This window comes from Pagrus major, chromosome 24 (genome assembly GCF_040436345.1).
Source record: "Pagrus major chromosome 24, Pma_NU_1.0".
In the NCBI taxonomy this organism is placed as follows: domain Eukaryota; kingdom Metazoa; phylum Chordata; class Actinopteri; order Spariformes; family Sparidae; genus Pagrus; species Pagrus major.
In genome coordinates, this window is record NC_133238.1 from 18102305 (window position 1) to 18117288 (window position 14984).

The following is a 14984-nucleotide window of genomic DNA, read 5'->3' on the forward strand; positions in this document are numbered from 1 at the left end:
CTCTAAAAATAAACTTCAGAGAACTGTTAGGGAACGTTCCCTCAAGGTTCTCTAAAAATAAACTCCAGAGAACTGTCGGGGAACGTTCCCTAAAGGTTCTCTAAAAATAACCTTCAGAGAACTGTCGGGGAACGTTCCCTAAAGGTTCTCTAAAAATAACCTTCAGAGAACTGTCAGGGAACGTTCCCTCAAGGTTCTCTAAAATTAAATTTCAGAGAACTGTCGGGGAACGTTCCCTCAAGGTTCTCTAAAATTAAATTTCAGAGAACTGTCGGGGAACGTTCCCTCAAGGTTCTCTAAAAATAAACTTCAGAGAACTGTTAGGGAACGTTCCCTCAAGGTTCTCTAAAAATGAACTTCAGAGAACTGTCAGGGAAGGTTCTCTAAAAATAAACTCCAGAGAACTGTCAGGGAACGTTCCCTAAAGGTTCTCTAAAAATAACCTTCAGAGAACTGTCGGGGAACGTTCCCTAAAGGTTCTCTAAAAATAACCTTCAGAGAACTGTCAGGGAACGTTCCCTCAAGGTTCTCTAAAATTAAATTTCAGAGAACTGTCGGGGAACGTTCCCTCAAGGTTCTCTAAAAATAAACTTCAGAGAACTGTTAGGGAACGTTCCCTCAAGGTTCTCTAAAAATAAACTCCAGAGAACTGTCGGGGAACGTTCCCTAAAGGTTCTCTAAAATTAAATTTCAGAGAACTGTCGGGGAACGTTCCCTCAAGGTTCTCTAAAAATAAACTTCAGAGAACTGTTAGGGAACGTTCCCTCAAGGTTCTCTAAAAATAAACTCCAGAGAACTGTCGGGGAACGTTCCCTAAAGGTTCTCTAAAAATAACCTTCAGAGAACTGTCGGGGAACGTTCCCTAAAGGTTCTCTAAAAATAACCTTCAGAGAACTGTCAGGGAACGTTCCCTCAAGGTTCTCTAAAATTAAATTTCAGAGAACTGTCGGGGAACGTTCCCTCAAGGTTCTCTAAAATTAAATTTCAGAGAACTGTCGGGGAACATTCCCTCAAGGTTCTCTAAAAATAAACTTCAGAGAACTGTTAGGGAACGTTCCCTCAAGGTTCTCTAAAAATAACCTTCAGAGAACTGTCAGGGAACGTTCCCTCAAGGTTCTCTAAAATTAAATTTCAGAGAACTGTCGGGGAACGTTCCCTCAAGGTTCTCTAAAATTAAATTTCAGAGAACTGTCGGGGAACGTTCCCTCAAGGTTCTCTAAAAATAAACTTCAGAGAACTGTTAGGGAACGTTCCCTCAAGGTTCTCTAAAAATGAACTTCAGAGAACTGTCAGGGAAGGTTCTCTAAAAATAAACTCCAGAGAACTGTCAGGGAACGTTCCCTAAAGGTTCTCTAAAAATAACCTTCAGAGAACTGTCGGGGAACGTTCCCTAAAGGTTCTCTAAAAATAACCTTCAGAGAACTGTCAGGGAACGTTCCCTCAAGGTTCTCTAAAATTAAATTTCAGAGAACTGTCGGGGAACGTTCCCTCAAGGTTCTCTAAAAATAAACTTCAGAGAACTGTTAGGGAACGTTCCCTCAAGGTTCTCTAAAAATAAACTCCAGAGAACTGTCGGGGAACGTTCCCTAAAGGTTCTCTAAAATTAAATTTCAGAGAACTGTCGGGGAACGTTCCCTCAAGGTTCTCTAAAAATAAACTTCAGAGAACTGTTAGGGAACGTTCCCTCAAGGTTCTCTAAAAATAAACTCCAGAGAACTGTCGGGGAACGTTCCCTAAAGGTTCTCTAAAAATAACCTTCAGAGAACTGTCGGGGAACGTTCCCTAAAGGTTCTCTAAAAATAACCTTCAGAGAACTGTCAGGGAACGTTCCCTCAAGGTTCTCTAAAATTAAATTTCAGAGAACTGTCGGGGAACGTTCCCTCAAGGTTCTCTAAAATTAAATTTCAGAGAACTGTCGGGGAACGTTCCCTCAAGGTTCTCTAAAAATAAACTTCAGAGAACTGTTAGGGAACGTTCCCTCAAGGTTCTCTAAAAATGAACTTCAGAGAACTGTCAGGGAACGTTCCCTAAAGGTTCTCACTAGAGTAACTGCTAAGTGCTGCTAACTGTAGCTGTTGTTGGCTAGTTAGTTCAGAGGAGGAGGAGGAGGAGAACAAGAAGAACAACAAGAGAAGAAGAAGAAGAAGAAGAAGGAGAAGAAGAAGAAGGAGAAGAAGGAGAAGAAGAAGGAGGAGGAGGAGGAGGAGGAGGAGGAGGAGGAGGAGAACCATATCTATAAGTGTGGACTCAGCTGAAGGTTTCTAAAGCAGGACTTTTACTTGTAACGGAGTATTTAAAGTTACTCTGAGGTTCTCGTATCGTTACGTTACACTCGTTGTTTAAGTTACACTCTGATCGTTACGTCACTGATCTGAATCGTGTGAATATGATATCGGAGCCGTGAGCGACGGCGGCGTCACCGCCGGAGTCCAGCCCGACTCAGGAGCACAGCAGCCGGGGAGGGGAGGCGCAGTGTGGGGCCGTGCTGCTGCTGTGAGGAGGAGCAGGACGCACAGATGTGGAGAGGAGGAGGAGCAGGACGCACAGATGTGGAGAAGAGGAGGAGCAGGACGCACAGATGTGGAGATGAGGAGGAGCAGGACGCACAGATGTGGAGAAGAGGAGGAGGAGGAGCAGGACGCACAGATGTGGAGATGAGGAGGAGCAGGACGCACAGATGTGGAGATGAACGTGTCTGAGTCGAGCAGAGCTTCACGTGAACGCACCTGGATCTGATCCCGGATCAGTTTGTGCGCTTTGATGGCGCAGAGAGGAGCTTTAACAGCGATGAGCTGCTGCTGCTGGATCCTCCTCAACTCCGGTGAGTCAACGACCTGTTTCACCTCTTAAACATCATGAACGTTGTTATTAACACTTTAAAGTGTGAACACCTCCTGTAGGAACATCTAAAACTACAGATTATATCTTATTAACACTTATTCAAGAGCTTATTGGGCTGATTTTTTAATTAAATAGTGAATTTATAGCATCATATATGAACTTAGTAGTAAATCATGGGTAATTACGTAAGTTTTTCAGTCTTTCATAACGTTTATATTGTCATATTAATATAAGTTATAATATGAGTATAAATTCAGACAAAGTCTTATTTAATCCTTATTTTACCACCAAATTGTGGTTTTGTAGTGACTTTATAATTTTTACAAATTGACTTTGATACTTATGGATTCATATATTAACTTTATAATCATTTTAAGGGCTAAATAAAGGTATTTTCAAACTCTAATAATATTAATAATGCAATTGTCATATATTTGTACTGTAAATACCATTAAAATGAAGTACTATACTTCAGGGATTTTATCAAAGTAAAAGACACAAATTCAATTCAACATGGACACTGGGATGAAAAAGACAAACAATATGAAATGTTATAAAATAAAAACTGAAACCTTCCAGATGTCAGGGAGTAAAAAAGATCAATATCGATCTATCAGCCAGTATTTTGTACTCTTGCACATGTAAAAGTTTCTATATTGACACGTCAGACAGGACACATACATAAATCACAATATCATGATTAAAATCTCATAAACTGTTATGAAACTCACTGCACGACGGATCGTAAAGAGAAAAAACATTATTCTATCGTTCAGCTGATCAGCACAGCAGACGAGCACCAGCACTTCTCTACGCCGGGAGGCTTTAAACAGAATAATTTGCTGTAATAACGCATCCAGAGTGTTTGTTTGGAGGAGAAAGACTCACAAACTGCAGCGTAATCCCACAGCATGTCATCTGTTTCCCCTCCGCTGGCAGAGCCTCACCTGAAACAACACTTTGTCGGTTATAAATAGCCAATATAATCACAGAAACTGGCATTACACACGTTTGTGAATGCAGTTTGTGCTCTTGGCTCGCCGTTTTTTCCTGCTCTGGCTAATCCTAAATTGCTTGCTGGCGATGCCAAAGTGCCTGCCAGAGTTCAAAGCTGTGAGACAGAAGGGAAGGAGATGTTTCTGGTCCTAAACTGAGCCAGAGAAGAAGAAGAAGAAGAAGATATTTCACTGTTCATTTCACCTGCGAGACAAATCACACCTGACACAAAAGGTTGAACGCTTTGGAGGTAAAGAGGTTTATTTCAAGCATGAAATTATGAGTCGGACGAGTGATGCCACCGCAGCAAACACGGCTCTGAGTGTTGATTGTTAAGTTCAGTAATCCTGAATGATTCTGCTGCGTGAGATAAAATTAAATCGGAGGGCAGTAGATCACAGTCTGGACCTGTGAGACTTCATGAGCAATAAAGTTCAGGTAATTGATGCAGTATTTCTCTCAGCAGACGCTTTTTAAGCAGAAAGAAGCAAATTTTAGACCGAAAAGTGGAGGACAGTGCTTTCAAACCTTGGAAGGTGAAGAGACGTAGTAAATCAGAGACGGAGGGTTAAAAGACAACAATAAAAAAAAAGAGGAAAGAGAGCTTGAGAAAGATTTTTCCTTCAGGCTTGAACATAAAATTGGTAGAACAAAATAAAAACTTATAGATTAGATGGTGAAAATGTCCTAAATACAAACTTGGGACGCTTTCTTATTAAGATTTATAAATAGTAACTAAAACTTTAGGAATAAAATAAAATAAAGAAAAAGTTGGATGTTGCACATGATAAATATGCAGCTGCACCCCGCCAGCCGGTTTAGCTTAGCTTAGCATAAAGTCTGATAGCGGGGGGGAAACAGCCAGCACCACTAAAGCAAACTAATCACCACGTTTAATATCAGATTTGCAGTTTTACAGCAGCAACAAAGGAATTAAAATGAGTTGCACCTCGTCTGCACACAGCTCCGTGTACGTATATAAACTTTTTTGTCGGATTACGGACAAACCGTATGTGCGACAGGAAGTTATGCTCAACTCAGTCACCAGAATTAATGTTGGCAGTGTACGTTTCTGCAAACCACAGAGATGTTGAAACTTTGTATTTCTTAACGTTCGTTTCTTTAGGTTTAATTTTATGTTGTGACAACGTTCTGCTTTTTTCTTCTGTTGAAGTTTAGGCACAAAACCGCTTAGTTAGGGTGAGAAAAAGATCATGTTTTGGCTTAAAATACCTGTTTTTTTGGCTGGAAATGACCCAAAGTCATCCTGTTTAGTTGACACAAACACGGCTGGACAATGTATCGACATCTTGTTAAAAACGTCCAGTGGTTTCACACTTAGAAATGTTGATACTCTAGTCTTGAACAGTGGTCTCTGGCTTGGCGGCCCTTTCACCGAGCTGTAACACCACAGTCACCTCACAACATGAAAGTCAGATCGTAAACATGGTCGTGATCTCTCCTCTCTGCGTCCTTCCCACAGTGCTGGCTGAAGACTGGACTCACACTGAGGACGATCTCTTCAGGAGTTTGTTCGGAGGCTACAGCAAGTGGACGCGTCCGGCGCGAAACGCCACCGACGTGGTTATCGTCAAGTTCGGCCTCTCTATCGCACAGCTGATAGACGTGGTGGGAACACACACACACACACACACAAACACAATTGTAGATCCAAGAAACAAACCACAACGCTTCAAAAATGAAAGCTTTTTCACTTTGTCTGGAGCATTTTCGATGAAGAACCCATCGTAACTTTCACATCTATTGTTGGTTTATAAGTTATCGTGTTATGTGTAAATATCTAATAATAAGAGTGGATACAAAACAAAACACATGTATCAAAAACATGCACACACACAACACTCATGTGCTGTTTTTTTCTATTTCTGGCTCCAAACCAGGACGAGAAGAATCAGATGATGACGACCAACGTGTGGCTGAAACAGGTATGAAAGAAACGGACCCCTACAGGAATTATATAATGAACTAAAACTAAAATAAAAGTGATTCTGTAAACATTTTCTTTTGTCATAAAACTGTAAAACTGTGCAGGAATGGACCGACTACAAGCTGCAGTGGAGTCCCGCCGACTTCGACAACGTGACGTCCATCAGAGTTCCTTCTGAGCTCATCTGGGTGCCGGACATCGTCCTGTACAACAAGTAAAGACGCCACACGGTCGCACATTTAACAGCAGTTTTATATAAATCCTCCTTGGATGTAAACAAGAGTTTCAAAGTCTTGTTTCCGACGCCTGAAAAGTCCTGTAGAAGAAAAGTTTTTCGTCACTGTCTGGATATAAAATAAGTCTTTACATAAATACATCCAAGGACACACACACACACACACTGCACCGAAACAGACCCGACTTTGAATTTCTGTAGGTGGAGGTGGAAATTATCTGTAGTGATCAATTACCTGCTTGATCCATAACATTGCGCTCATCAGCTGAAGAGCGTGTGAGGAGGGGAAGGTCACTTCTATGGAGCCAAACAGCTTGACGGTGCTGCAGCATTCCTGCATATTCCTGCATACCACTCGGTAATACATGCAAATTATCCTGTTGAATAAATGACCCTGATTCTGTTGCGGCTTCACAGCCGTCTTGCATCATACAGCTTGAGTCTGGTTTCCTCCCCTCGAGGCCCCGAGGAAGTATTAATTCTGAAATTCGTCTGGATGGAGACGAAACTTTCTCCTCCTCCAGCGTTTGTTTAAACGAGCTTGCGTCATGAATACAGTGTCGTTAGGACTCGGTGATCAATTATTAAACGTCGCCTGTGTAAATGGGAACAGCTCGGGGTTTATTGATTCACCTTTGAGACATAATGAGACGGAAACTTCAGAGCCTCTGTGAACAAAAACAACTAAAAAGATCTCTTTTTACCCAGATAACACTTCAGTGTTGGTTTCTTTCTCGTCAATTTACAATATTTTCTCTGTTTTCCAGTGCGGACGGAGAGTTCGCCGTCACCCACATGACCAAGGCCCACCTGTTTCACACCGGTCGAATCCGCTGGGTGCCTCCCGCCATCTACAAGTCCTCCTGCTCCATCGACGTCACCTTCTTCCCTTTCGACCAGCAGAGCTGCAAGATGAAGTTCGGCTCGTGGACGTACGACCGCGCCAAGATCGACCTGGAGCCCTTCGAGACCACGGTGGACCTGAAGGTGGGAGCAGACGGATGGATGGATGAGTCTTCCTCCGTTTCCCTTTTTTGATTTGGTGCCAGTTTGTGTGAAGTTAAAGCCTTATCGACGCTTCACACGTGCTCTTTACCAAGGTTTTGTTTAGCAGAAGGATGCCAGCTGAACGTTACGGCTGCTTAACTTTTTAATTAACAGAATATTTCTGTGTTTTTTTCTCTGCAGCATTAAATTAAGAAGAAAACAGAATGCATGGATTCACTTTAATTAAGATCAAAATGCCTAATCAGGCTTTGATTTCTCAGGTTTAAAGGTCCCGTGTTGTAGAGAGTGAGATTTAAATGTCTTCTTTGATTAAAAAAGCGAGACTAAACACTATATAAATACTGTGAATGGCTGAAAACAAATCTCATTTCTAGGATTACTGGGAGAGCGGCGAGTGGGCGATTGTCAACGCCGTGGGCACCTACAACACCAAGAAGTACGACTGCTGCCACGAGATCTACCCCGACATCACCTACTACTTCGTCATCCGTCGCCTCCCGCTGTTCTACACCATCAACCTCATCATCCCCTGCCTCCTCATCTCCTGCCTCACCGTCCTGGTCTTCTACCTCCCGTCGGACTGCGGCGAGAAAATCACGCTGTGCATCTCCGTGCTGCTGTCGCTCACCGTCTTCCTGCTGCTCATCACGGAGATCATCCCGTCCACGTCGCTGGTCATCCCTCTGATCGGGGAGTACCTGCTCTTCACCATGATCTTCGTCACGCTGTCCATCGTTATAACCGTGTTTGTGTTGAACGTCCACCACCGGTCGTCGGCGACTCACACCATGCCTCGATGGGTTCGGAGGCTGTTTCTGACTGCGGTGCCACGCTGGCTGTGCATGAAGCGTCCGGACCACGGCCTGAGGCCTGTAAGGTGCGTAACCAAAGAGGGCCTCCATGTTTTCTATAGTTTGGACATGATGCACATGTTCTTTACCTTCTTTTTATTCCCTTAAAGCCAAAGATTTAAAGGTTCAACTCAAACTCTTTTTAAGGGGCTTAGCGGGGACTGCGACTTGTAGTTGCCCCAGTAAACACACCACCCTCTTTGGTTCTTGTTGTTCTGGAAACCCCTGATAGGTGCTTATAAATGTCATAATCTAACTATAAACATGATTATTATATTATTATCAACACTTTAATATTCGTACTGCTGTTAATAAGCATCTTATAAAGACTTAAAAGTGCCGTATTATTGAACAACGTCTGCTCACTGACTTGTTGTTGTCCCTGAACTCACTTTGTCGTCTCAGGCGGCGCCACCTGACTGATAAGCTCCTCCCTCTCCGGACTCCAGGCCCCTCCCACAGCAGCTCCACCTGGCTCACTCAGGAGTCTGACATCGACCTCCATGGCGGCCACCAGCTCGACTCTGTGGACGCCAGAGATGAGATCCACTACTGCGACCTTCACCGTTACCCACACGCGGATCATCTGGGGAGGTTCGGGGTGAAGATAGACGGCCGGCTGAGGATTTCTTCCCTCTCTCCTCCTTCCCCTCGATTTCTCGGCTACACCCTCCTCCCACAGAGACGGTCCACGTTCAGCTTGGACTGGGACCCCCCTCCCGCGGAGCATGGTTCGATCCAGAGCCCACCAGCCTCTCTTCTGTCTCCTGCGGTGGTGTCGGCCCTGGAGGGGGTGACCTACATCGCAGAGCATCTGAGAGCAGAGGATGCAGACTTCTCAGTGCGTGCTGAGGATTCTTATCATCCCGTCTGATGAAGTTTCAGCTGTTGTGCAGATGTGCAGACATTCACACTCTCCTCTTTTATTGTCTCGACAGGTGAAGGAGGACTGGAAGTACGTCGCCATGGTCGTGGACCGGATCTTCCTGTGGATGTTCATTATCGTGTGTCTGCTGGGAACAGTCGGACTCTTCCTGCCGCCGTGGCTCTCCGGGATGTTGTAAAAACCAAATTGGATATTAAAGGAAATATTAAAACTATTAAATTATTAATAATAAATAATTTATTCAGACAAGGTGAAGAAGTGAGTGTTTTCATGAGTGAAGACGGACACTTGAGCACACAAGATGAGATCCAGTCATCAGAGAGGCCGAGAGAGCAAAGACTTCCTTAATATATAACTATTAAGCCCTGATTGGCTAATTACGCTCAGTGAAACTCGCTGTCAGTCAAAGATACGAGGACTTCTCACTGTAACGTCGTCTTCATTATCGTCAACGTGACGTATTCAGGTCAGCAGTACAGCACTTCTCTCAATAGTAATCCTTTAAAGTTGTCATTAAAAGTAATTAAAGAGCTTGAAGCTAATTTTCAATTAACAGTTGAAGCATGCAGAAACACAATATTCATCCCAATACACGTTGTTTTCCTTTCAACTAATCTGTTGTTGTTGTTGTTGTTGTTGTTGTTGTTGTTGTTGTTACAGGGTATTTTTTCTCTTCTGGCTTCTTAAATATTGAAATAAAAGAAGAAATAATCACTTTTTGGTTGATTTCGTAATAATCCGTTGACATAATGTATGTAAAGTAGCAGACATGGCTTCATTTTGAGAGGTTACAAGTTGTATTTTCTACCTAAAAACAAATTTCCACTCAGCCTGATGGTGTCGAATGGAGGAGCGGGGAAAATGGCAAACAAAATATTATTATATTTAGTTACTCAAGATGAAAACACCATAATTAAATGATAAAAAGACAAATAAGGTTGTGAAATTTGACAATGAAAAGTCAAAAAAGCTAAAATTTAAATGTGTAACTGAATCTAATAAAAATCGAGACTATATCTGTGGTTAGAAGCATCGAGAAATAAGTGAGAACATCTTTTGTTCGGGATATTTAGTTGAACCAGCCCTTTAAACTGCATTAAAAAAAACAGTTCATATTGTCACCAGCAGGGTGCTGCAGTGTGACAGTAATAAACCGATGGCTTCACACCATGTGCTTTTGTCATACACTTGATTTTTATGTGTTTATTAACAGTTATTTATTATGTTGTTTGTTCTTTAATTTAAATTATTGACATTTCACTGCCTTATTACTGTATAATGTTGTTACATTAGACACAAGTAGAAACACCTGAAGTCAACTTCTGCCACCAGGCAAGACAAATGTATTTAAGAGCGTATTTCATATTTCAACCCAAATATGGAAGTCAATATTAAATAAATAAATATGCCCATAAAATAAATAAACGTGTCATTATGAAATAAAAGCGCCCTGAAATAAATAAAAGTTGTCCTTTGAAAAATGTTTTGAAACACTAATAGATTTAAGAGTTTATTGAACTACTCTTTATTTACTCATTTATATATTCAGATTTAAGTTTGACAATATGTTTATTGTTTGTTTGTTTGTTTGTTTGTTTGATGTTGACTAAAATGGCATCCACTACCCAAAATGCTTTTGGCGAAATCACAAATAAAAGAAATGCCAACAACAATCAAAGCAAGCAAACAAAAACACACAGAACAAGACTTTAAAACAAACCAAATTCAAAAAATTAAATATAATACTGATCATGATATGAATTGTTTTATGCTCACAATGAAGCAACAAAACTTATAAACTTTATAATAATAAAGAAAAGTTAATACAAACATGGTTTATGTCTCCTGACTTGACGATTAAACACATTTTATTCTGGTCTCAGTCGGCAAAACATCCATCAAATCAGTTTCCGTCTGCTGTAAATTTAAAATTTGGATTATATGGATTGTTAGCCGACGGCTCTCGGGGTTGGTTATGTTGTTTTTGACTCCGACACAAATAATTCAACAACATCTATATCAATTGCTGTGAAATTGTGTATAGATCCATTGAGCCCCACGTCCAATTAATCTGCTGATCAGCTGCCTTTATTTTCTCTGACACGGCTCCCTCAACATTCGTGCAAAGTCACAAATATTAGCATGCTAACAGGCTAAACTTGAATGCACATGGCAAAGCCTGATACCTGCTAAACATCAGCATGTTAGCGTTGTCATTGTGAGGGCCTTAGCATGCTATGACGGTAGCATTTAGCTCAAAGCAGTGCTATAGAGAGGCGGTGTCCCTCCCCTCCCAGTGGACCACCTCGGGACCTTATTCAGACAAAATCTGTGCAGTAGTTTATGTTTACGTTTTTGTTGTTGTTTTTTTGCGTTTTAAAACAAGTCCCCATCTACTTCAGTTGTTTAGCAGAACGCTGCGACGCTGTTTTGCTGTGAAGCTCCAGAAATGTTTTGTCGACTACAAAAACTCCACCTGACCTTCATGTGGGCGAGGAGATAATGACCGAGCATATTGATTTAACATCAGACCCTAAGTTATCACGGACGGGCCGACAGTAGAGTCTGTCTGAACCAGGCCAACCGTCCAAAAGTGCTCACAGCAAAGTGCCGTTACGTGCTCGGTGCCGGCGCCTGCTGCCTGACTTTGACACTGTTGCCACGGTTGATTCAGAGTGTGATTTCCTGTGCGATCAACTGACTGTAAAGCCGCTAATGATCACCTGACACAACGCTGAAGAATAACACGATTCAGGCAGGACTAACCTCAGGAAGTCATACTCTTATTTCAATTTGACACGCTTCTGCAAATGACACTTGTTGTCAGGAAGATTTTCTGGGCACGGCAGCCGAGGGTCTAGACAACAAGGGGACGCTTGGAAAGATTTTATACCGGGGTTGTCCCAACTTTGCCTGGAGGAACTATTAAATAAAACTTAACTATAACGCTTTGAAGAATATATATATGAAGCTGCCATTTATTTGGGAAGCAACATCCTGCAGCCTTTAAAGTACACAAACCAGACATTTGTAGTTAACATGCCTTCATTCAACAGAGTTTTATTCGAGTCCTCCTCCGCTCAGAAATGTACTTTTCCTCTTGTTCCTACAGTCGAATATTTGAGCTTCACTGTGTGGAATAATGTAAAACATCGTCTCACGTTATTTTCACATTCACTGCAGAAAGTGTGAAATAAATAGAGAAAGAAAACATTGAATGTTCAAATATTATTGAGTTTTTATGAGGGAGAAGTGTAATTTTAAGGATTTTATTATGATAATTATAGCTTTTTTCTGGAAAAAACATGTCGGACACAATAACAACTAGGCCCAAAGACCTCAAAGCGGCTGTAAGTGTTACTTTTTAAAATTAATGTACGTGTTAAATAGCTCTATATTATAACAGTAATCGCTGTTATAGAGTCTTTGGTCGGTAACCGCATTTTTGAACATCTCGATAATCAACTCAATAGCGAGGTTAGCCAGTCAGCTAGCCTAACTGGCTACCAAAATGACGAAAAGCAACTGGTAAGTTTATGAGCAAAGAGCCAGTTCAAGAGCAGCAGCTTAGCTAACGTTAATGGCGACTAACGTTAGCTGAGCTACTGGCTAATGTGGCTAACTTATCTAAAATACTAAAGTGATTATAAAAATGATCAAAAACACTATATACAAAAACAAACAGTAGTCAGAGGTGAAGCTAATGTTACTGAGTCAGTGACGTCGACGCTAGGTAACAAAAACAGTAACAAAGCTAGTAGCTCAGTGGAGCCCAAAGTTAACCTGATTGTCAGAGCTTAGCTATCGTTGGCTAACTGTGCTTGGAAGAGCTAACAAAAATGAAAGTTGCTAAGTAAATGTACACTGTTTTGCAAAAGTGAGCAGCAAAGCTCCTAGCTCATTGCTAATAAAGGTGACGTTTTCATTCATTCTAGCTCAAGTGTAGCTGCTTAGCTAACATTAGCTAACAAAACCAGTATAAAAGCTACTGTGTTAGCTCAGTGTAGCCCCAAGTCAGCCCAATTTCAGAGCTTAGCTATCGTTGGGTAACTATGCTTTGAGGAGCTTTCTTCATTCCAGTAGCCAGCTAGGCTAGACTAAGTAGAGAAGGAAAACAGGAACGTCTGTACTAATGTTCATGGCATCCATCCAGTTGTTGATAAGATATTTCTGTGGTGGAGCTCGACTGTGATCATCGCTAAATTTAGACTCTTTCCAGTGTACCAGGGTTGTTGTTGTTGTTGTTGTTGTCGTAGCATATTAAACCCTAAATCTTTAAAATCTGAAATGACAGCACAAACAGTAGTCTCTCACTGTGTAAACTGGCAAGACAAAATAAGAATTTGTGGAACTTGTTAGAGTGTGAAATGCCTATATAGTCGGCTTTCTGGGATATTAAAACTGACAAACTACTTTTTTGTTACCCATTTATTTATTGATTTCTCTGAAAGATAAGTTCTTGGGTCCAAACACTCAACCCCAAACTTATGACTCAGCCCTCATCCAACCTTATGATTCATCTTGTCTCTGATATCACAACTGGAGATCTCGAGGACCAAAACCTTAACTTCAGTGGAAGAAAGGCGTCTTTATCAAACGTAAAACAGGGAAATTCACAATCTACCCTTCAAAGATGGGAACCTCCACGATCTCTGATGTCCAGAGTCCATTTAACTAACGGATTGATGAATGTAATACAGCTCTATTTATACAGTTCGAGGCTGGTAGCATGCTCTTTGAACCAGGTCAAGTCTCAAGTCTTTGAGCTTAAGTCTGAGTCAAGTTTCAATCTTTGAGTTAGTCCTGGTCAAGTTTCAAGTCGTAGAGCTAAAGTCCAAGCTAAGTCTCAAGTTTATGAGCTGGAGTACAAGTCAAGTCTCAAGTCTCTAGTTCAGAGAGCTGAGATTTGACTTGGACTCTCGCTCAGAGTACAGGTCAAGTGTCAAGTCTCTGAGGGTGAGTCCAAGTCAAGTTTCAAGTCTTTGAGCATTAGTCCAAGCAAAGTCTCAGTTTTTGAGCTAGAGTATAAGTCGAGTCTCAAGTCTTTGAGTGAGTCCAGGTCAAGTCTCAAGTCTTTGAGTGAGTCCAGGTCAAGTATCAAGTCTTTAAATGAGTCCAAGTCAAGTTTCAAGTCTTTGAGGTAGTCCAAGTCAAGTCTCAGTTTTTGAGCTAGAGTATAAGTCAAGTCTCAAGTCTTTGAGGTAGTCCAGGTCAAGTCTCAAGTATTTGAGCTAAAGTCTGAGTCAAGTTTCAATCTTTTTTTTCAGTCCTGGTCAAGTTTCAAGTCTTTGAGCTAAAGTCCAAGCTAAGTCTCAAGTTTATGAGCTAGAGTACAAGTCCAGTCTCGAGTCTCTAGTTCAGAGAGCTGAGATTTGACTTGGACTCTTGCTCAGAGTACAGGTCAAGTGTCAAGTCTCTGAGGGTGAGTCCAAGTCAAGTTTCAAGTCTTTGAGCATTAGTCCAAGCAAAGTCTCAGTTTTTGAGCTAGAGTATAAGTCAAGTCTCAAATCTTTGAGTGAGTCCAGGTCAAGTATCAAGTCTTTAAATGAGTCCTGGTCAAGTTTCAAGTCGTAGAGCTAAAGTCCAAGCTAAGTCTCAAGTTTATGAGCTAGAGTACAAGTCCAGTCTCGAGTCTCTAGTTCAGAGAGCTGAGACTTGATTGGACTCTCGCTCAGAGTACAGGTCAAGTGTCAAGTCTCTGAGGGAGAGTCCAAGTGAAGTTTGAAGTTTTTGAGCTAAAGTCCAACATAAATCTCACGTTTTTGAGCTGGAGTACAAGCCAAGTCTCAATAATCTGAGATAGTCCAAGTCAAATCTCAAGTCTTTGAGTTAGTCCAGTTCAAGTCTCAATTCTCTGAGCTAGAGTCCAAGTCAAGTTTCACCTCTTCAAGCTAGGGTCCAAGTCAAGTCACAAATCTTTGAGCTAGAATACAGGTTAAGTTCTTGAGTGTCAAAACCAAGTGTGAAATCAGAAGAGGATTTCTGAGTTTTGGTCGATTTTGGTAAAAACAAATGATTCATTGTTCTCCAGGACGTTATGTATAATAACTTGTACAAAATTCTAGGAATCGTCTAGTGAAAGGCTCAGAACCTGGTTTCCAAGAAGAATAAAAACTTAATTTCACAGCCTGAGGGATGGTCTTTGAAGATTACTAGAGTGCACAATTTCCAGTTTTGCTAACTGAAAGGATAGCATTATGTTATGCCCCCATTTCAACT

General features: G+C 41.4%; 1 protein-coding gene across 1 annotated transcript; it reads left to right on the forward strand.

The window, feature by feature from the left end:
• The first annotated feature begins 2760 nt into the window (after positions 1-2760).
• Positions 2761-8943, forward strand: LOC140992062 (neuronal acetylcholine receptor subunit alpha-2-like). The gene is made up of 8 exons (XM_073462297.1): positions 2761-2821; positions 5321-5466; positions 5739-5783; positions 5890-5999; positions 6788-7007; positions 7403-7905; positions 8285-8720; positions 8818-8943. The coding sequence occupies exons 1-8, from the start codon at positions 2761-2763 to the stop codon at positions 8941-8943; spliced, it is 1647 nt and encodes a 548-aa protein (XP_073318398.1).
• Positions 8944-14984: the final 6041 nt, after the last annotated feature.